General features: G+C 40.2%; 1 protein-coding gene across 2 annotated transcripts in view; it reads right to left on the bottom strand.

The window, feature by feature from the left end:
• shank3a (SH3 and multiple ankyrin repeat domains 3a) overlaps window positions 1–22,030 on the bottom strand; it is a 268,933-nt gene that overhangs the window by 5,995 nt on the left and 240,908 nt on the right. For both annotated transcript variants that reach the window (XM_079874288.1, XM_079874289.1), the window contains 8 exons: window positions 18,170–18,252; window positions 15,183–15,307; window positions 14,875–15,010; window positions 10,338–10,418; window positions 9,642–9,662; window positions 8,563–8,684; window positions 8,134–8,239; window positions 2,821–5,293 (listed from right to left, as the gene is read on the bottom strand). In XM_079874288.1, the coding sequence (XP_079730414.1) occupies window positions 2,821–5,293; window positions 8,134–8,239; window positions 8,563–8,684; window positions 9,642–9,662; window positions 10,338–10,418; window positions 14,875–15,010; window positions 15,183–15,307; window positions 18,170–18,252 (3,147 nt within the window). The remainder of the gene's footprint in view (window positions 1–2,820; window positions 5,294–8,133; window positions 8,240–8,562; window positions 8,685–9,641; window positions 9,663–10,337; window positions 10,419–14,874; window positions 15,011–15,182; window positions 15,308–18,169; window positions 18,253–22,030) is intronic.

The raw sequence follows: 22,030 nt of genomic DNA, 5'->3' as shown, positions 1-22,030 counted from the left end.
GCACTGAAGTGAAGATCAGACATAATTACTCAGTAAACAGTCAATGATAATGACTGGGGTGTTACGTGAGTTTGAATGAAATCTGAATGAAATGTATAACGTGTCTAGATTTACACAGATTTTATGAGCACTTTACAGCAGAACACTGAAAGCACAACCAAACATGCACCACATGAGAAATAATAGAAGATGACAGAAGACAGATGTAGAGACACGCATAACATCTCAACCTTCAAATTACATATGATGTATTATTTTTTACATACATAATATAGGATTAATATGTTGTATATATATCCTATAATATCCAATATATATAGTATTTTAGGATTAAAGGATTATATAGAATTCATAATTTGATATTTTTACGTGAATAGCCAAGTCAACAATATTTATGCATCTGGGTGAAGAGGACAGAACTTATTTAGCAATATGAATGCAAGCTCTGATCATTATCTATCATATCTGTAGAAGAAGCCTATGAAAAATCTAAAGGAAAACAAATGTCCTATACCTGAATTGATCAAATCCTTTTGCCTGTGTAACTTGATGATTGAGGACAATTAAGCAGAGGGGGCTTGGCCAAATTAGCATAGGGCGGGTCAGTAGATGAGGAAGGGTGGATGATGATCAGGGCTTGACTTAGAGGTGTGGAAACAGACAGAAAAAAGAGATGAGATGATTCATGCGCACTTACACAGGTGCCCGGCTCTTCTGGGCTTAGCCTCAGATTCAGCTCTAGACAGAGCAGCGTAGCATGCAAAGAGAGAGAGTGAGAGAAATAAAGAGATAGAAAGGGGGGAGAGAGAGGGGGAGATGGAGAAAGAAAGAGAGAGAAAGAGAGAGAGAGAGGGGGGGGGGGGGCAATGAGAGAGAGAGAGAGAGCGGTCGGTTAGCATCAGTCCATGACAGAACAAAAAACAAACACCACACACATCACATCCTCAACAATGTCAATCGAATGCAAAACAAATGCGTAGTGACACGGACCAGAGCGCAGCTATCCCCAGACGTCAGCTTTCAATAGTGGAAGATGCACATAATACACATAGCCAATAATGACTGACTTTTTTTTAATGATGACGTGAAATTAAAGTATTTCTTTGAATACATCTTGTGTCTGGGGTAAGGTGCCGTTCTGGTCAAATGAAACAAAAATTAAGCAAAAAAATCGAAATGAACAAATATGTATGAAAAATAAACAATGCATAAAACTACATGAGCAACCATGTTTCTAAGAAGAAGCCGGAGCGGTCACTGTGTTAGCATGATTAAAGGATGAAAGTGTCAGAAAGATACAGAAATGAAACACTCAGCCAGCGAGCACAGTAAGAGAGGAATGAGAGATTGTTATTATGATGACACTGATGATTATGTTGGTTTTATGTTGGATTTTCTGATGGGAAATGGCAACTTTCAGCTGGTATAATTTAAACAGTTTAATTTATTACAATCCAATTTGGGTTATGAATAAAAATAGCATTTTCTTAACACAGGGGCTGGACAAACATGAGTTTTAAGGGGTAAGGTATCTAAAAACACTACTGTGAGTAATATGGGTCAAACAACACATTCATATCGTAGGATGTTGCAAAAAACTTCAGTCACACATGGACCCACATGCATACTGCTAGCTCAGTTCCATAGAGGAGCAGGCAGCAGGGAAAAGCTCACTAAGTTAGATGTGTCAGAGTTTGGAAGGTGAAAGGTCAAAGCCTGAGATGGTGCATGCCCTCAGGCCATCTGTTACCTTGTGAACACCCAAATGGCAAAAGACAGGAACTTAAAGAAGCACTTCATGGTTAAAATCCAATTCATGTCAATGTAGTCAACCTACATTCTTTTGAGTTGTATCATGTATCGTACACTGAAGGTGTCATAGCGAAACTGATGACCAAAACGGATGCACTATGGCATATTTTTTTGTTAATTTGCCAGGGTGGACAAGGGAACACAAGAACCTGCAGAAGTTATTAATAAAACCAAGAGCAATGTCAGCAAAAGTGATTGAGTATGGGATTAGTGGATTGTTAAACAATAGAAAATAAAAGAAATGACATTTGATTTACCCTAGTGGCTAAAAGCTAAGGTTTACTGTCTTCCATGTCCTTGTCACATCTGTTGGGATATAAAGGACTTCAGCTGTATTTGAGAATATATGCAAAATAGTACAAAGCTGGTGCTTTAAAAATCAAGACAGAAAAAGCATTGCCCTTTGAGCTCTTATATGAAACAACTTAATTAATAGTTTTAACTCAAACTGTCCCTGTAGCTCTGGTTATGTGTATTTATAGATCAACAGAAATGTCTACAGTATATCACTCTAACTATTGTCTACGGGTTGTATGGTAGAGCTTTGAGATCAGCCTGAGGCCGTTCTACATTACTTACCAGTGGTTGTCGAATGCTGAGATAGTTCTGGGGCTCCAAACGTCTCAATGAAGAAAGCATGTTAAACGTTAACACTTAATATTTCTACATAAGTAAAGTTCTGGATTAGCTTTTTTTTGGCATGCTTTGGGGCATGTCATTTTCACGAGGATATTTAATATATTTTGGGCATGTTCTTTTTATTTAATATTACTGAATACAAACTGTGAGTTTAAATTGAACATCGTTAGTCAGATTTGGGAAAAGAATTGCACAAGGTAAATGTTCTCACTGCCATTTAACCAATAGGAAACTTGCATTTGCAGTATAAACAACTTCTGTTTTCCCTTTACTATGTTGCTTTAAAAATGTGTCGTTTATTTTCATGGGTGTTCTGTTTCGGTTTTGAAATTGATTTGCGTTTGCTCTTCTGCAGGATTCATGCCTTACCTTGCACCAACCACGGGCGATTTCCTTCCGGGGTCAAGTGAAGCTCCAAGTGGCTCTTCCCCAAGTGAGCGTGTGTCCTTGTTCAGCTGCTGCAGCCTTGAGCTGAGCTCACTGATCACAGTGGGCTTGCCTTCCTCTGCCCCCGAAAGCGAACGGGGTTCCACAGGGTCCCCCCACAACTTGGAGCGTCTCTGGAAGAGGTAGCGGGGTCTGGCCGGGCCTGAGGCTCCCGCAGCAGCAGCCAGCGCAGCCGCGTGCTGCTGTGAGAGCAGTTCGCTATCAGATGACTGTTTAAGCAGGGGGTCCCTGAATGTCACCGGGCCCTTGCTGAGCTGGGACTTGAGCTTTGGCTTTGGAGGCACTGGCGGCTTATCAAGAATGAACGTCTGGCCATCTGCGTAAGTGGTGTAGGTGTCCGTGGGCTCGCCGCTTTCCGAGGACAGTGTAGACATGCTGGAGACAGTGGAGATGGTGCTCGTGGTCTCTAGGTGATGATCGCTGGAGCTACGAGTGTCTACCTCTTCCACCCCGGAGTCAGCAGCAGACTCTGGGCCCAGGTGGGACTCAGATGACTTCCCTGAGGCTGCTTGCGGGCCACTGCTAGCGGGGACCTGTGCTGCTGCGGCAACCGCTGCTGGAAGGGCAGGGGGTGGGGGTGGAGCTGAGGGCAGGGCAGAAGGGGTTGTCTGCCCCAACGTATGAACAGGAGGTACTGCAGTTACAGGTGTCTTTCCAAGAAGGCCATTGGCAAATTCATCCGGAGGAGGAACCACACCAATTTTACGAAGATCCTCTCGCGTCTCCTCATCACTGGAGGAGAGCATGGCAGGTGGCAAGGTGACTGTGTAGGGATCAACATCCTCCTCGGAACTACCCTGAGCCAGAGTTTTATCTGAGGCTGGGCTGGGAGATGGCTGGGAAGCTGGAGCTGTGGCTGGAGGTGGGGTTGATATCGAAGGAGCGTCAGGACCAGGGGACTTGGCGCGTTTTATTTCGGCCAACATGGGTTTTGGGCTCTCTGACAATGCCCCGTTAGGAGAGGGGACACTGTGCTCTGGGCTGGGCCCCACAGCCTGCCCATTACTCGTTGCATGAACCATGATAAGCCCAGCAGTTTTCTGCTGAGATGTGTCCATGATGCTGATGATCATACTTTTCTTGTCCTCCATTTTGCTCTCCTCCTTCCTTTCTGTCCTTGTTTCTAACTCTTTCCTGGTGGATATGGGACTTCCCCACTGAATTTTACTGGTGGGGGCGGAGGTCTCGTAAATTCTTTTTGCCGCAGGGGAAAAGGGAGGTGAGGCAAACTCCCCCTCACCCTCTGATCGCTCAGCCTCTTTGGTCTGGGTCTCCATATACAGCACCCCTCCAGCTGCTTCGTGTTTAGTTCTGGGCTCAGGGCTGCTTGAAGGGGACTGACTCTGGGAGGTTAATGCTCGTTCCCTTGCGGCCAGCGCAAGTGCCAGTGGAGAGTTAGGGTCCAGGGGCTTGCCCGTCAGTGGGTGAATGAAGGTGGTGCCCCCAGGAGAGGGACGCAACGCCAAGGCGGGAGGAGGCAACTGTCCAAGTTCACGTGTGAGCATTCGTTCATCGACAGAACGTGATGGTGTGAGTGAGGGGGCCTCAGGGGGTGGTGCTGAACTGCCCTCCATAGTGCCCACTGATAGGAAGACTGTAGATTTCCGCCTCTCCTCCAGACGACGTTCCCGGTCTTTCACAGCATCAGCAATTGCAGCAGCAAAAGGTCCTTTCCCTTGCAACAGTCCCTCAGCCTGAGCTTGACTGCGTTCCTTCAACAGCTGCTGCTGATGATGATAGAAATCAGCCCTGCTGGTGTGGTGGGCAGCTAGGCGCCCAGAGGGAGAGTGCTCTCTCGCATGGATGGATGCCAGTGCTAGTGAGGCTCTCTCCTGAGCATCTTCCACCTGCACTTGCTTTACAAGTGGACTCTTCCTCCGCTGTGGTTTGCTGGGAGGCGGCATGAACAGGCCTACGTTGAACTGGCCCACATTGGCGTAAGGGTTATCGATGACTCGACCTTTCCGCTTGATCCTCTCGGGCGGAGTTGAGATAGGACCTGGCCTGGGGATGTCAGTAGGCTCTACGGGGAGGTGGGTGGAGTCCTGCAGAATGATCATGGAGCGGGCTTTCTTCTGCCGTTCCATGTGGGAGGCATGGCGAGGCGGCTCATAAAGCTCAGCGGACATTGTCTGTGGCAAAGCGTGCAGTCTCGGTTCAGAGCCTGGTTTAAAACTGGAACGGCTGGGATCATGAATGCGGCCAGGGGGAGGGGGTGGGCAGAACGAAGGAGGGGGTCCAGTATCTAGATAGTAAAGCGACGGGGGAGGTGGGGGAGCCATTTGGGGAGGTGGAGGAATACTATGGCTGTCTCTCAGGCTGTCCGTCATGGAGGAGCTCCGTGGAAACCTGTGTTCCGCTGCTAGGGCAGACAGTCGATCCTCTTCGGTTGCTCCTGCACAGACAGACAGATAGATCTATACAAATGTATTTGGGGTTTTGTTTGAGCTTGGATGATGAACAAGTGTGCAATATTTTGCTGATTTGGTCTTTGCTCTTTCCTTTAACATTACTGTGTTCCTTTAATGTTACTGTGTGCCAAAATATGGCATTTCAATGCATTCAGATTTGTGGATCAAAATACAGTAACACTTCACTGCTGTATGAAATTATGGAGCTTAAAGGGTTAGTTCACCCAAAAATGAAAATTCTGTCAGTAATTACTCACCCTCATGTTGTTCCAACCATGTAAGTCTTTCGTTCATCTTCGGATCACAAATTAAGATATTTTTGATGAAATCTGACAGCTGTCTCACTCCTCCATAGGCATTCTGAGGGACCAAAACTCGCCGGCCCAGAATAGTTATTAAAAACATCGTTAAAATAGTCCAAGTGACTACAGTGGCTCTACATTAAGTTTATCATGCGACGATAATACTTTTTGTGGGCCTCTGACGAGAGTTCACGGGAGCGCCAGGACGCATGCGCGAGAACTGAGATTACGGCGTTCTTCTTCTACTACTACTTGTTACTGGCTGCTCACTCCTTGGGAGTATTACCACCATCTACTATACAATATGACGTCCCGACATCATCGAGACCTACAGTGAGGAAAATAAGTATTTGAACACCCTGCTATTTTGCAAATTCTCCCACTTGGAAATCATAGAGGGGTCTGAAATTGTCATCGTAGGTGCATGTCCACTGTGAGAGACATAATCGGAAAAAAAAATCCAGAAATCACAATATATGATTTTTTAACTATTTATTTGTATGATACAGCTGCAAATAAGTATTTAAACACCTGTCTATCAGCTAGAATTCTGACCCTCAAAGACCTGTTAGTCTGCCTTTAAAATGTCCACCTCCACTCCATTTATTATCCTAAATTAGATGCACCTGTTTGAGGTCGTTAGCTGCATAAAGACACCTGTCCACCCCATACAATCAGTAAGAATCCAACTACTAACATGGCCAAGACCAAAGAGCTGTCCAAAGACACTAGAGACAAAATTGTACACCTCCACAAGGCTGGAAAGGGCTACGGGGAAATTGCCAAGCAGCATGGTGAAAAAAGGTCCACTGTTGGAGCAATCATTAGAAAATGGAAGAAGCTAAACATGACTGTCAATCTCCCTCGGACTGGGGCTCCATGCAAGATCTCACCTCGTGGGGTCTCAATGATCCTAAGAAAGGTGAGAAATCAGCCCAGAACTACACGGGAGGAGCTGGTCAATGACCTGAAAAGAGCTGGGACCACCGTTTCCAAGGTTACTGTTGGTAATACACTAAGACGTCATGGTTTGAAATCATGCATGGCACGGAAGGTTCCCCTGCTTAAACCAGCACATGTCAAGGCCCGTCTTAAGTTTGCCAATGACCATTTGGATGATCCAGAGGAGTCATGGGAGAAAGCCATGTGGTCAGATGAGACCAAAATAGAACTTTTTGGTCATAATTCCACTAAACGTGTTTGGAGGAAGAAGAATGATGAGTACCATATCCCAAGAACACCATCCCTACTGTGAAGCATGGGGGTGGTAGCATCATGCTTTGGGGGTGTTTTTCTGCACATGGGAGAGGGCGACTGCACTGTATTAAGGAGAGGATGACCGGGGCCATGTATTGCGAGATTTTGGGGAACAACCTCCTTCCCTCAGTTAGAGCATTGAAGATGGGTCGAGGCTGGGTCTTCCAACATGACAATGACCCGAAGCACACAGCCAGGATAACCAAGGAGTGGCTCTGTAAGAAGCATATCAAGGTTCTGGCGTGGCCTAGCCAGTCTCCAGACCTAAACCCAATAGAGAATCTTTGGAGGGAGCTCAAACTCCGTGTTTCTCAGCGACAGCCCAGAAACCTGACTGATCTAGAGAAGATCTGTGTGGAGGAGTGGGCCAAAATCCCTCCTGCAGTGTGTGCAAACCTGGTGAAAAACTACAGGAAACGTTTGACCTCTGTAATTGCAAACAAAGGCTACTGTACCAAATATTAACATTGATTTTCTCAGGTGTTCAAATACTTATTTGCAGCTGTATCATACAAATAAATAGTTAAAAAATCATATATTGTGATTTCTGGATTTTTTTTTTTTAGATAATGTCTCTCACAGTGGACATGCACCTATGATGACAATTTCAGACCCCTCCATGATTTCTAAGTGGGAGAACTTGCAAAATAGCAGGGTGTTCAAATACTTATTTTCCTCACTGTAAATCACAATAAGTGTCGAATTCAATAGCTTACCTACAGCGCGCGTCTTCCTCTGCTTATTATCAGACCATTTTGCGCTTCCGGCAATGTCGGGACGTCATATTGTACAGTAAATGGCGGTAATACTCCCAAGGAGTGAGCAGCCAGTAACAAGTAGTAGTAGAAGAAGAACGTCGTAATCTCAGTTCTCGTGCATGCGTCCTGACGCTCCCGTGAACTCTCGTCAGAGGCCCACATTGAAGAACACTAATAGTTGTATAAAGTCGTTATTTTTGTTGGTTTTCCGCACAAAAAGTATTGTCGTCGCATGATAAATTTAATGTAGAGCCACTGTAGTCACTTGGACTATTTTAACAATGTTTTAATAACTATTCTGGGCCGGCGAGTTTCGGTCCCTCTGAAAGCCTATGGAGGAGTGAGACAGCTGTCAGATTTGATCAAAAATATCTTAATTTGTGATCCGAAGATATACTTACATGGTTGGAACAACATGAGGGTGAGTAATTACTGACAGAATTTTCATTTTTGGGTGAACTAACCCTTTAATAGAGCATTGTATGTAAAAGATTTCTGAAAGATTACCAAAAGACTTTGTTCTAGCCATGCTTTTCGGCAGCTGCATGTGGGCTTTTTCCAACGCTGGATGAAGAGCACCATGAAGAGCAAGTCCTTGCCGCTCAAAAAGAGACTGCACAAAAACAGAGAACACATATATGTTAAAAGGTAAAGCAAAAAATTATGTCATTATCAACAGAGTGTTTCTGCTTGCCGTTGTTATTGTAAGAGGCTTTAACCCCGCTGAAAGTACTTTGCATGTTGAGTTTTAGATGCTTATATACAGTGAAATTATACTGGTACATTAGACCAGCATCAACCTGCATAAAATCAGTTTTTCAATTAGAAATTCCACTGTATACAACTCCACTGTATACAGATAACATATCTGGTCAATACAGCTGAAATGGGACACTTTATGATAATTTGAGTGTGTGTGCACATACTGTATCTTACACTGATTTCTGCTGGTGTCATTCGGCGACTGGTAGGACGTTGCTTCACCGTGGCTGCTCTGTAGTCTTCTACCTTTGGCCTCAGTACTGTCTCCTGAGAGGCCAAAATCTCATCTAGCCTTTCTGATAACAAACACACATACAAAATAAAGTTCATTACACACATCCAAACAAACAGAACTCAAAAAGATGTAATATGAATCACATCTGATCACAAGCTTTCAAATAAAATAATAAAGTAAATATGAAATGGAAATGCTTAATGCCATAAAGTGAATTACGGTAACACAATGCAACAATGCATCATTGCACCTCATTTATGGCAAAAGGTGTAGTATGACACACTAGCTCAGTTCCAACCTATAGATCTGCCTCCTGTATACTGTCTAATTGAGCAGTGCCATTCACATTGGATGCACTCTTTTGTTCTTTTGAAGTTTAGCAAGGTATGTTTACAAAGAAAAACAATTAAAAAACAACACAGATGGATAGAGAATACATCCTGTGTGAACGGTCCCTAAGGCAGCATCCTAACTGAAATAGAACCTCATAAGTGACTCATTTGGGACACTCCACATGCCACACAAATAGTGTTCCTCATATGACGCATATGAAAGGCGAAAATCACAATGCATTTCCACAGAGTTTAGAATTAGCACATGTTGCTACCCTACGAGTGTGATATATTTAAATAAAGCATGAAAAATGTTTCATTTATCAAATAATCTATCATTTTCTACTGATACTTATATTTATTAAGTTATTTTATTCAAGCTCTAATTTATAGTTAATTTAAGTTAATTTATTCAATTATTTTAATAAATATAAGTTAATATAGAATGGTAATTTTAATATTTGAGCTTTTTCTATTTCTCTGTGACATCCAAAGCAGGTATTTATAAAGACAGCATAATATAGCTGCCTTCGTGTTGAGAACGCCCAAAAAAGCTGGCTAGGTAGGCAGCTCACTAGGTTTTGGAACAGAGCTAAATAAAGCATATTCCAGCGTGAGCAAGCTGAAGATGGTTGCATGCACATGATGATTTTGTCGGTTTCTAAAACCAGTAATGTGTAACTCACCCCCTCTTCTCCTCCTAGAGGCTGAGCATGAAATAAATGTACAGAACACTTCTCCATTAAAGTCTCACAGCAGCAAATGTTTGTGGATATGTGTTTCAGTGTGTGAACGTAAGTGTGTGTAATGAACTCAGATTGAGCGAGAGAGAAAGACAGCTGATGTTTCGAACAGCCCAAATGGCTGCAGGAGGGAGATGACACAGTTAATAAATAATCAAGAAAGAGCAACAGGGAGAAAGACACAGATAGACAGAAAATGTTGCATCCAATTGTGTGCACGTGTTAAACTACCTATTTTCATAATCGACTATCTAACTAGTTAATTATAAGGAAGACTGTGCACATTGAATCCAAGAACATGCAGTCCTTCAATAGGATATATGAGAGAAATTCAACAAGTATACAAGTTTAAATAATGATAACCTTTTACTGTACAGAAATAGTAAGCATAATAACGGGAGCAATGCGACAGTAATTGCTTTAAAAGTTATTGTTGAAGGCAGAGGATTTGTTACAGAAGCCGTGTTTTGTTGGCTTTCACAGTGCCCAGTAAACTGTTAGCATGCTAAAATTCCCTATTAATTCACCACCTTTAAAAAAAGAACTGGTGATACAAATATTAACTCGAAAGAAATTTTACAAAACTATTCAACTCCACAAATCAACTAGTGTGTGTGTGTTTGTTCAAGGGCGTCTTACCTAGCTCTTCGAGCTCAGCGGTCATGCTTTTGGACCTCAAGGTAAGGGTGGTGCTGGGTGCTCTTTTTGGAGGCGGGGGCGCTGTGGAGGAAAGGCAAGGAGTAGATGAGAAGATGCGATGGTGTGGCGTGGGGCCTTCACGGCTGCTGCCCATCGGCAGCTGCCAGCGCTTTTTCACCATCTTCATCTGAAGATCACAATGTACCACACTGCCGCACCACGATTAAACTCTATCCTGCCGTCTTTCTCTCTCTGGAATCATGTAACTATCAGACATCTCCTGTGTGCGTACGTGTCCAGAAACCCACTTCCTTCCTTGGTGGCCCTCTGATGGATGGTAGAAAGAAATACTTGTCTCCCAAAATCCTTCATTTCACATTCATTCTCTTACAACCCAAAGGGTGGTCGAGTTTCCCTTTGTCTCTCAGAAACGAAACTTGACGCTTTATAGCCAAAGCATGATATAAACTCCCAATCAGCATAAAAGGAAGCACCAAGAAAACGAACAGAGTTCCAGGAGATCAGACACTTCTGTTGTCTCAATAACATCAGCGTAAAACTCCTCACTCCTTCAGCTAACAACCTTGCAGACCGGAGTAGAGCTCTGGAGAGAGAGAGATGGGGAGAGAAATACCAAGGCACTAATGCAATACTTACTTCAAACATGCATTGTAGTAACCATGGCAACTCTGGCAGGAGCAAGGCCTGGGTTTGTGCATTTAAACTGTGAGAATCTGTGTGTGTGTGAGTTTGTATGTGTGTGTGGGAGGATATAGCCACAAAACTAACAACAGACACTCCGTTATTATTTCATCAGTAGTGTGTATAAGTGTGTGATAGTTTGCATAGCCCAGAGTTATGCAATAACTTTGCAGGTGACCATGATTTTGACAAATAAGAACAACATTCTTATCGACAATAAGATAAAAAAAAAAAAAAACTATCACTTTGCTCTGATTGTAGGGATATTTCATTTCTATTTCATGCTGTAGAGCTTGCTGCTAACAACGCAAGGTCATGAGTTTGATTTCCAAGAAATGCATGAACTAATCAACAGTATAGCTTAAATGCAATGTAAACAGCTTTGGATAAAATCATCTGCCAAATGCATTAAATATAATACATTTTACACTTGAGAGACTCGCTTGTTGAAAATATATGAGCTACATTTAAGCAATATAATAAAATCCAGCAACTTAATTTTAAAATAAATAAAATAAAATAAAATAAAATAAAAAGGCCTGCAAGTGGAAGTTTATGCATTTTGGTTTTATCTGATGGTTTTATCTAAAACAACTTTTACATTTTTTTTTTCATGAATTTCATGTACTGTTTGAGCAACAGGAAACAGAAAAAAAAAAAAAACAACAGACAAAGCACAGCAAAACGTGAACAACTTTAACTAAACAAGCATCTGAAACACAATGCCCACTGAGCGAGATGCTAAAAAGACAGCAAGACTGTCTTATGCATCTATAAAAACAAATATTGAATGCCTTACACTTTATCTGTAATAAGTGACTTACAGGATGTTCAACTAGTTAATTTTTTTTTGGAGTGTCTACTGTATTTACACCAAGTGCAAATAGCCCACCTTGTTGGCAGATGCTTTTTACACTAGCTTCGCTTACCATTATCAGATTGATCCAGATAAAATTACAAAAGAAATCCAGCTGATAACAGGATAAGTGGCATGGAGAGTAAGGCAGTAGCTTTTGACACAACTGACCCGAGTTCGAATCCGCCTTTTACTTAACTCATTATTCCCTCTTTTCCCATTGCATAAGCTCGGAGTAGCGTTTATTTGAAATAAAAATTGAGAAATTATTCGAAAAGTGGAAATACAGTGCCTAACATGTATTTAATAGTGGGAATAAAGTGTTTAATGGGTAGGGTTAGGAGTAGTTGTAGACGAGGTAGTGTCAAGTACAAGTAATGTCCCAATAAACATTAGCAAATTTATTAATTTAATGAATATATTCATATAACACTGAATATGTTGTTATTATAGCCAAAGACTATAGAATAACACAAGATGCATCACTTGTATTGTTTTAAATGGGGAAAAGTGCAACGCTCAATGTGGCGGAATAAGTCCCGCCTTCTAAATAAGAGCCAATCGCCGATTGGTAAAGTAATCGTGTCACTGCTGCTGCCGCTAGAAGCACCGGTTCCTATAGAAACAGTCAGACGCGCGCTTCCACTACGCATGAGCTTGATCCAGCCTGAACATTTTCGTTTTCTGTCATGATTCGAGCGTTTAGAAACAAAATTTATGACAGTTATGAGACAGAGATCAAATATTAAATTTAATCGTAAGCTTGGCGAACAGTTTTGGAGAATTTTATGTTTCTCCATTCAAAGAGATAGGAGCTGCACTTGAATGCCTGAGAGTCGGTTCAAAGATGGCCGCCGAGTGAAATGACTTGTCTTAAAGGGACTTTGTTATAGCTTACTGTTTTATAATACAATACACTGAGGTGCAAACGGTATCTGTAACTATTTGCACTAAGTATAAATATCATCTAACAACTATTTACACTTAGTGCAAAAAAATACCTTTTGTTTCTATATACACAGAAATATATAGTATTGGTGTGTCCACCAAAGCGTTTTTAGCCAGGTGAAAATGCCTAGTTGTGGGTGCTTGAGAGCACTTTGGCAGTGCAGTGGGGTTTTTTTTCAGTTGAGACGCTTTGCTTGCTATGATATGGAATATTGCGGAAGTGTTACTAATATCTAATTTCACAGATAAATTTTTTTTGCGTTTTTTCTATATAAAAATGTCAATATAATGTAATTGCTCTGGCTCTTGTTTTAAATTATTTTGTTTCGTTATTATGCTTGATGTTGTTGTCATCTGTTGACGTTGTACAAGTAGAATGTGGCGGTTGGTCGGTGTTGTATTTGTCCCGCCCTTCCTCCAACTGTGATTGGACGGCTTCTGGGTAAAAAGTGACAATGATGAGTGCTGCGCTTTACCCAAAGTTGACCATTCTTCAATTCTCGCTGACCGGTAAAAAAAACACAGAAAAACTGTGTGAAACAGACACGCGCCTTTAAAGGGGAACTATTCAGGTTTTTTTTAGCTTAATTTACCTTAACTGAACAGCTTCGGAGTCATTGGAATGGTTATATAACTTTTTTCGGGTTGAATGGTGGCCGTCTCGCTTCCCCCATGCGCCTGTGAGCGGAAAAAACACCCTTGCAACTTTGGGCCGGTAGGCTGGAAGTATCGCGTGATATCAGGTCTCGCAATGTAACGAATTGCTTTACGGCACTGCACACATACATTTACATGCTAGCCTTCTGTGTATCATACATACCTCAGTGGACATGGCTCTGTGCGTTCGCTGGCTTCTTTGAAAACAAATGCACATGACCAGATGGAGAAGATGGGAGGGGGGAGAGTCGCCAACGAGTTTTTACGACAGTGCTGTCAAATATCTATTCCGAAGCTGTAGGGGGAGCTCTATAGAGAAACCTGCGAGCAAAAAGCCACTTTGGTGGACACACAGCCTTAGTATAAATAGCATCTGTTGCTATTTTTCCCACTTTTTTCTTTAAGCTTGGTGGTGCTTATTGGCACTTTTCTTGGAGAAGTTTGATCTTCTTTAAAGCACCAACACTATTTGGACCAGACTAACCAACCCGCCAGCCAGATTCAAACCTTACTGTGAGAGGATTTGGATAAAAGCATCAGCTAAACGACTTACTTACTGTGCTGCTCCATCATCAACTAAAGCCAAACACAGGTCAATAAAGGGTTCGGATTGTGTGGGAGTTGCAGATAAATGTGAGGATAGTTTACATGGATACCGAATAGACTTCCCCTTTGCATTTCGAGGTTTTGCTATAGTTCTAATAACTCTACCAGTAGACTAATTTAACTGCTAATCGATTGAGTGGGTGTAGGAACGCACAAATGTGTGGAAAACGTGTATGGAAAAGCTGCACAGAAAACAGTTCGACGCTTCAATCTGCTTAGTCATCACAATTTTTTTGTGACAAACAACCCTGTCATTTAGTTAATGCTCCTGAAGTTTTCTCTTCTGAAAAACACAGTCATTACCATCACGATCGGCTGTGATCATTAAACTCGCTCCTTTATTCATTCTTGCAGCATTTCTTTTCCTCGTGTTTGAGACTAGATTCGCCCTGCTGGGTGAGATCTCTCAATGTCTGATCATTACATACACAGTACAGAGCATCAAAGGCTGGTTCCCTAGCAACCCATGGCTTTAAGAGCTCTTCTGTCTGACTGCAGTAGCCCCGCCCACAATAAACAAACAAAACCAGCAGTCAGCACATTCCCTGTACCTCAACTACAACACCACATTCACAATATTACACGATTTTTGTGTAACCGACTTATTCTTGACAGATACACTGTTAAACACACAAGAAAACATATGAACTAAATTTAAGCAATATATTAAGCAGCAGACCTTGTTTATAAGCTGCAACCCTGTTAATATTACTTGCATTTTAATATGAAAGATAAATCAGTTCTGTTGGAAGTGAACAAGCACCTTACCCTTCTTCCTGACTGTCTCCTCAGACTCTGGCTTGCGTGTGACTGACACCACCTTCATAAGGAGGCTATTTCCACCCTGCCGGATGAGTGACACCACCTGCTTGTGTCCCACTTTTACCACGTTTACACCATTTACCTAAGAGACCAATCACAAACAAATCATAGCTGTTTCTGCCCCTCCAACACATTCAAAGCATCTCAAACTAGACTCAAGGTCATCACACAGCTTCAGCACAACACAATTGCATTTTTATGTGCTGAAGATGTGAAACATAATGAAAGGGGATATGGACAAATCAATCCTGTACCTCAATGAGGAAGTCACCAGTCCTTAGTCCCGCCCTCCAGGCCACGCCCTCAACATCCACAGACTCCAGGTACTGCAGTGCGGGAAAGGCAGGTGTGGGTGTAAACTCTTCAATGGGTGTCTCCGCTACATAAAAACAGAAAATCATATGCAATTTCACATACTGGTTCTTAGACCCTTTGTGAAGCCAATAGCAATGCTTCCATCCACCTATTTTTATGCATAATGTATAAAAAAACGCTGGATGGAAACACCAATTTGTACTTGAATTCCAAAAAATGTGCATAAAAAAACGTTTATGCGCTCAAGTTGATGATTTTTTATCCGATAAGACATGCGCATAAACTTCGATGGAATCAGTTACCATATAAATCCCTTAATGCGCAACTTACATGACTTTGCCTCAACAGTGAATGTGATTGGATTGGATTACTGGACTAACCAGCCGATCAATGTCAATGCACGGCATCTCAAATGTTGGTTTGGTCATTATGAAATGCCTGAGCCAAAGTCTGTCATCAAAATGGTTGTGTATAATTACCTCTCAGAACTTTCTCACGATTGCATTCCCAAACACCAGGATTCCATCTCCGAACGCAAGATAACATAGCAGCGTTTATTGCGTGCAAGTAATTTATAATGTGCGAATAAAGATTAAATGGTTTCCCTGATTGCAGCAACTTCCATTTTCATTACAAATATTTTTGAGGCAGTTTTCCAGGAAGTCATGATTTTGTTCTTTTGAACACATGGGATAAAAATGGTAGCCTGACTACGTCAGACTTCTTACTTCCGCTCAATTTCATTTAGCTTCTGTAGTCAGTCTGAGACAGCGTAATAGCTTTCCGTTTTCCTCCGGCCTGAATCAGCCGGGCCAATCAACGAACAGAGGGCGGGCTGAGAGCCGTGACGTAGACACTGATTGTACCGTGGATGCGTAGATTTTTACTTCACATAATCTGCAAAAGTCGCGCACAGCAATGTTCACTCCGGTATTTCGCTCGATGGTTTTGTTTTTGCATCATACATGTGTTTACAGTGGAAGTTAGATGTGGCTGAGCATGCCCATAACACACGCCATAACCAAACGTTATGTGATTGGCTTACGGGTAACCAATGATTTTAAACTTCAGACAAGCGCCCCCCGCGGGAGAGAAAACACTTCTCTATTATGCCATTCCAGACTCTGTCTACGAAGCAAAGCGAAGTAGCAGAGTTTGGTATTACTAGGCTATAGAAATGGTGCTTTATTCACAAATGTTTTATGTGATATTCCAATTTTGCGCACAAGTTAATATCGTAACTCTGAGTGGAAACATAGCTAATGAATGGCTAGATACGCATAGATATCTCTGCTGGGATAGGTCAAAGCATTTAAAAATGGTCAAAAATGACATACTTCACCTTTAAATGAGCCTTTCTGTAAATATAAACATATGTCTAAATAAAGCTGTTAGTGCTTTGCTCTTCATATTTGAGATAGTCATAGTATAGGAGTTAAGAAATCAATAAAGAGACCAGCTGAAACCCATATTCGTAAGAAATATTAATGCACCATGTGGGTAACAGATGGCATTAGGAACTCATAACTCCTACCCAGGATGGTGCCATCCCAGAGACTGGGCACTAACACACACACACACCTCACATTTGCTCACAAACTCTCACACAAACCCTGCTGAACTGTATATGTTGTCAAACACAACTGTCTAATAATGCTGTTAAGTATGCTACATAATCTAATATCAGGGTCACTGGTTCACATTGTGTCATTTCTATAAGTAATGAAGTTAACATTCACTTAACTCTATTATGCTGTCACCAGAACTGCATCTGTAAGACACATACACTTTTGCACTCATTTGCATTGAGTTTAAACTTTCATGTTACTCTAGTGTGAATGTACCAAGTAGACAAAAATGTACAAAAATAATTGTAAATGGATATTGTTTTAGAGGAATATTAATTTAAAAGGTACACTATGTAACTTTTTTTTTTCAAAATGAACAAAATTTAAGTCAATAAATCAATCTTTCTTCGAAAACATATTTTTATCTTACGATGATTGACTATGATAAGCCTATTATAAGCGTTTATATTTTATGCCTGACTTTTGCAAAAAACAGTTGTGCTGCTTAATATTTTTGTGGAAGCTGTGATGCATTATTTTATGGATTTTTTTTTTTTGATGAATAGAAAAAAAAAAAAAATATATATATATAATTTTACTATGTAACTTTTTACTATGTAACTTTTTTAGGTTAAACTTTATTTTAAGGTGTCATTGTTACAGTGTAATTATATATTGAAGTACTGAGTAATATTAATTAACTACATGTACTTACTATAGGGTTATGGTAGGATTAGGGTTTGGTTGAGGGTTAGTTGCATGTAATTATGCATAATTTACTGTTATTACTATAGTGAGTACATGTAACATATGTAACAAGGACACTGTAAAATATAGTGTTACCCTTTTTTATTAATAAAATAAAATGTTATTAATGGGTTAGTGAAAAAAAAAAAATCCCTCTTCCAAACCATGTTTTAGTTTAGCTATAAATACACTTGGATAAACCTCATGTGGTCGGGACGAATTTCGCTGGAAATTGCAAACATACCTTTGCATATGTTCTTTTGCAAGACACATGCAGTTTTATTTGTTAACCGCCAGAGGGTTCAAAATTTACATAGTGTAGCTTTAACCAAATACCTATCTAAATATTGTTGTAGTAAAACTGCATTAAAGTCTAGCTCCATTCCATAAATTATTGGCCAGTTTTCACAATCTAATCAATTCTCAAATAAAATTATTTAAAAAAAAAAATCTGTTTCACTTAGAAATACATCACATTATCAAAGTAAAATGGGATGCAAATGTCATTTGTTGCGGACTTTAAGTGTGTAATGTAACCCAGTAACATGAAGGAAGCTGAAACTTTGACTGTAATAGCAAACTGAGGCCATGAGCTCAATGTCAGGTCTTACCTTTTGCTCCTCGCAAGACAAAGCCGAATCCCTCATTCTCTTTCTTCTGGAGCACAGCGTTCTTCTCCTCGATGATGTAATCACTGGACATAAGAGAGAGCAGGACAGTGAGGTCAGACTCCAGCACCATGCCTGTATGAAGAGCTCCACAGCCGGGCGGTGGGGTTTAAAACCTGGACATACCCCCACAACGCTACTCTCCCTGATCCCTGTCCCACTCCAGTAATGAGCCAATCGGGTTAAAAGCTGTGGCTGTGAGAGTGTGGACAATATGAAAAATATGAAAAATCTCAGGTGGAAGCTTCCGTCCTTCTGTTTGACTCCAGAGCAGCCTCTTTAACTGCATTAGGAGATTGGACAAAATACTAATATCCAGCCTCTTATGCTATTAAATGAAAGGATAGAAATATGAGGGCCTTCAACTCTTTCACTGTCCAACTCCAAATACGCACACACAAAAAACACCCTTTAAAAGCCAGAAAAGTAAAAAAGACAATGTTAATCCTGCATCCATGCCTTACAGTGAAGCCCATCAGTGATTAAAAGATAGGATGAGCATTCACAAATGAGAAAGCGAGTCAGAGACACACAAAGGATCTTTCTCTACAGTGGTCTCTTCCCCCCATCACCATCCCGAGTCCATCTGTCTGGATGCATGGAGATAGCTATCATCAGCGCTAACAGCAGGGACAAATCTGTTCTTCCTTACTCATGTGAGCCACAGTTACCCGCCTGTAGACAGCCCCCCGCCAACACACACATACAAACAGTGCACTTAGACATACAAAAATCACATTACTAACTTCACTGCTATGATTAACTGTGCTGGTTTACATATGGTGACATATGGTGGACGCTTGATTAGCTTTTAACAGCTTTTCCTACTTGAAATGGTTCTGGGTTAAAGTAGACACAAAATGAAATATAACCCTATCTGTTTTCTAAATTAATGTTATTGATCTTATTGTGAAACATTAATCCATGCTTATGTTGAACTTTTTCAAAATTGGTTTTGAGGTCGTAAATTTTATTCAAAATGTAACTGTTTTTTTTTGGGTGAAGTATGACGTATGCAAGATCATTTATTCAGCCCCTTTCTTATAATTGATAATCCGTAAATAATCAACTCTTATGTGCGTTACATTATGGAAGAAAAGATCAACAACTTGCGTTGTACAGCAACTTTAACCTACGCTGTAAATAATAGTTTTTTTTGAAGTTGTAAAAATAAAAAGAGTACCTTTTACAAGAAAATATTATTAAAAAAAATACTATTGGAGACTATTGACTTCCACTGTATAGATAAAAATGTGGATGTTTCTACAGCTGTACAAAGTGCATGAATATTTAATGGAGTAATTATGAATTAGTTTGGTGGAGGGTTTAAAAAGACATTAATCCAAAATTAAGTGTAGAGTGAAAACATGTTACAGTGATTTTTTTTTTTTTTTGACAGATTGTGTTCCCTGGGAATCACAGGAAAATATATTAAAATCTCTCTAAACATAGCAATTCATTTATAATAACTCCCATACCATCTAGAAATCTGTTTTACAAACAGAGCATAATAAAGTCCTTGTGAACAGCTGCTTGTAGAATAATTACCACAAAACGACAAAAAGCTGTCTGTGTGTTCACATGGGACCAGAGCAATGACTGGTGTCTGTATCATCAACTATCAGAAGAAAGCTCATCTCTCTCTTTCTCCCTCTCTCTCTCTCTCTCTCGTACCCGAGGGTCTTCATCACTGATGCATTAGGAGTGACAAGAATCTAATTAAGCAGTGGAGAATCAATTAGATCAATTACAGATGATTCGTGTCGTTAGCGCCTCGGGTTAACGAAATGCTCTGTCCTACAGAACAGCAGTCACGCCTGTGATAACATCAGTGTACGGTCGGGCATCTGGAACAGGCGTTTGCTGTGGATTTGTTTACGAACAAAATCCCAGACAAGCCACATTAAACTGGGACGGTGGAATATTTGGGTTAAACTTCCCATTATCTATTTAATAAATACATAAGTTATCACTGAGAAAAAGTAACAAAGAACAAATGCTTTATATTATATCTTGTCCCATATAAGAAAGTACTGGGAAAGTACAAGTATTGTTAGTTCATGTTTGCTCAAATAAAATGAACAGATACAACTTTTGGTTTTAATAATGTAATAGAAATAGAATTGAAATTAACATTAACTGTGATGAATTCTAACTCATATTCATGGTATTTTGCATGGTACCATGTACAGGTTTTGGGTCAGTAAGAATTTTTTTTTTTTTTTTGGGGAAAAAAGTTAAAGAAATTACTACTTTTATTCATCAAGGACACATTAAATTGATCAAAAGTGACAGTAAAGACATTTATAATGTTACAAAAGATTCTATTTCAAATAAATGTTGTTCTTTTTGAACTTTCTATTCATCAAAGAATCCTGAGAAATAAAATGTATGACGGTTTCCACAGAAATCTGAACTGTTTTCAACACTGATAATAATCATAAATGTTTCTTGATCATCAAATCATATTAGAATGATTTCTGAAGGATCATGTGATACTGAAGACTGGAGTAATGATGCTGAAAATTCAGCTTTGATCACAGGAATAAATTACACTTTACTATATATTCACATAGAAAACAGCTGATTTACACTGGAATAATATTTCACAATTTTTACTGTATTATTAATCAAATAAATACAGCTTTGGTGAGCAGAAAAATCTTAGCGACCCCAAACTTGTGAACAGCAGTGTATATTGTTGAAAAGAGTAAGTGTCACTTAAGAACTTATGTGAGAGTGCATGACAGTTAATGTACATTGTCTGGGTTGTCTCATGGAACATTTCAGTCATATAAAGGCATTAAGCATTTCAAATATTTGTTATACACTTACAAAACCCCTCACTGTCAAGTTCAGCTAATCTAGCACCTAATGATAATTTGATGAGATAATGAAGGGTGAAAATGAATATAATGGCCATTAGACCTCAGGAAGAAGAAGGTTTCCTGTAGCGCTGACTTCTTGTCAATGTAGTGTGTACAACTCCCTAAAATGATCTCCTGTGCCGAGGGGAACGCACATGAGCGAGTTAGCTCCACATTGTCCATGTCATGAAGCTAAACCTCTGTACAGCGACTGATATTCACATATAGCCTCACAGCTAGGTCAGCGTGTGCTAACTCAGTTTAGTGCACTTAACAGTGTAGCTGAACATAGGTCAAACCCCCCAAAATGCATGCAAAAAGGTTTGATGGGGTTCCATATATGGAATAAACTATGGTTCTTGACTCATTTTTAAAGAACCCTTTATGCCAAAAACATTATATATAAGGAGGAATGTCTCAAATTATTGCATATAACTTTTGTTTAACGGGTAATTTGTTTTTCCAAGTGATAAAGTATGTTTACGAAATTAAAGTATGTTAAAGTATGGTTACCAGCAAAATGAATTCATTAAAACTAAATCCATGAAATGATCCCATGATATATGAAGCACCTGACAGAACTCTTTAAGTTTCTATATAGAACCTTTTTCTTCTAAGAGTGGCAGTCTGCTAAACCAGTGTTTAAATTGATTAGCAGACTTGTAATATTAGCTGAATGTATTTTGACACACTCACATGCTAATATTTACAGTTTAAATTGATTAGCAGACTTGTAATATTAGCTGAATGTAGTTTGACACACTCACGTGCTAATATTTACAGTTTAAATTGATTAGCAGACTTGTAATATTAGCTGAATGTAGTTTGACACACTCACATGCTAATGTTTACAGTTTAAATTGATTAGCAGACTTGTAATATTAGCTGAATGTAGTTTGACACACTCACATGCTAATGTTTACAGTTTAAATTGATT

The sequence above is a fragment of the Squalius cephalus genome, assembly GCF_949319135.1.
Source record: "Squalius cephalus genome assembly, chromosome: 6".
Taxonomy (NCBI): domain Eukaryota; kingdom Metazoa; phylum Chordata; class Actinopteri; order Cypriniformes; family Leuciscidae; genus Squalius; species Squalius cephalus.
This window is presented reverse-complemented; position numbering and strand designations above follow the sequence as displayed.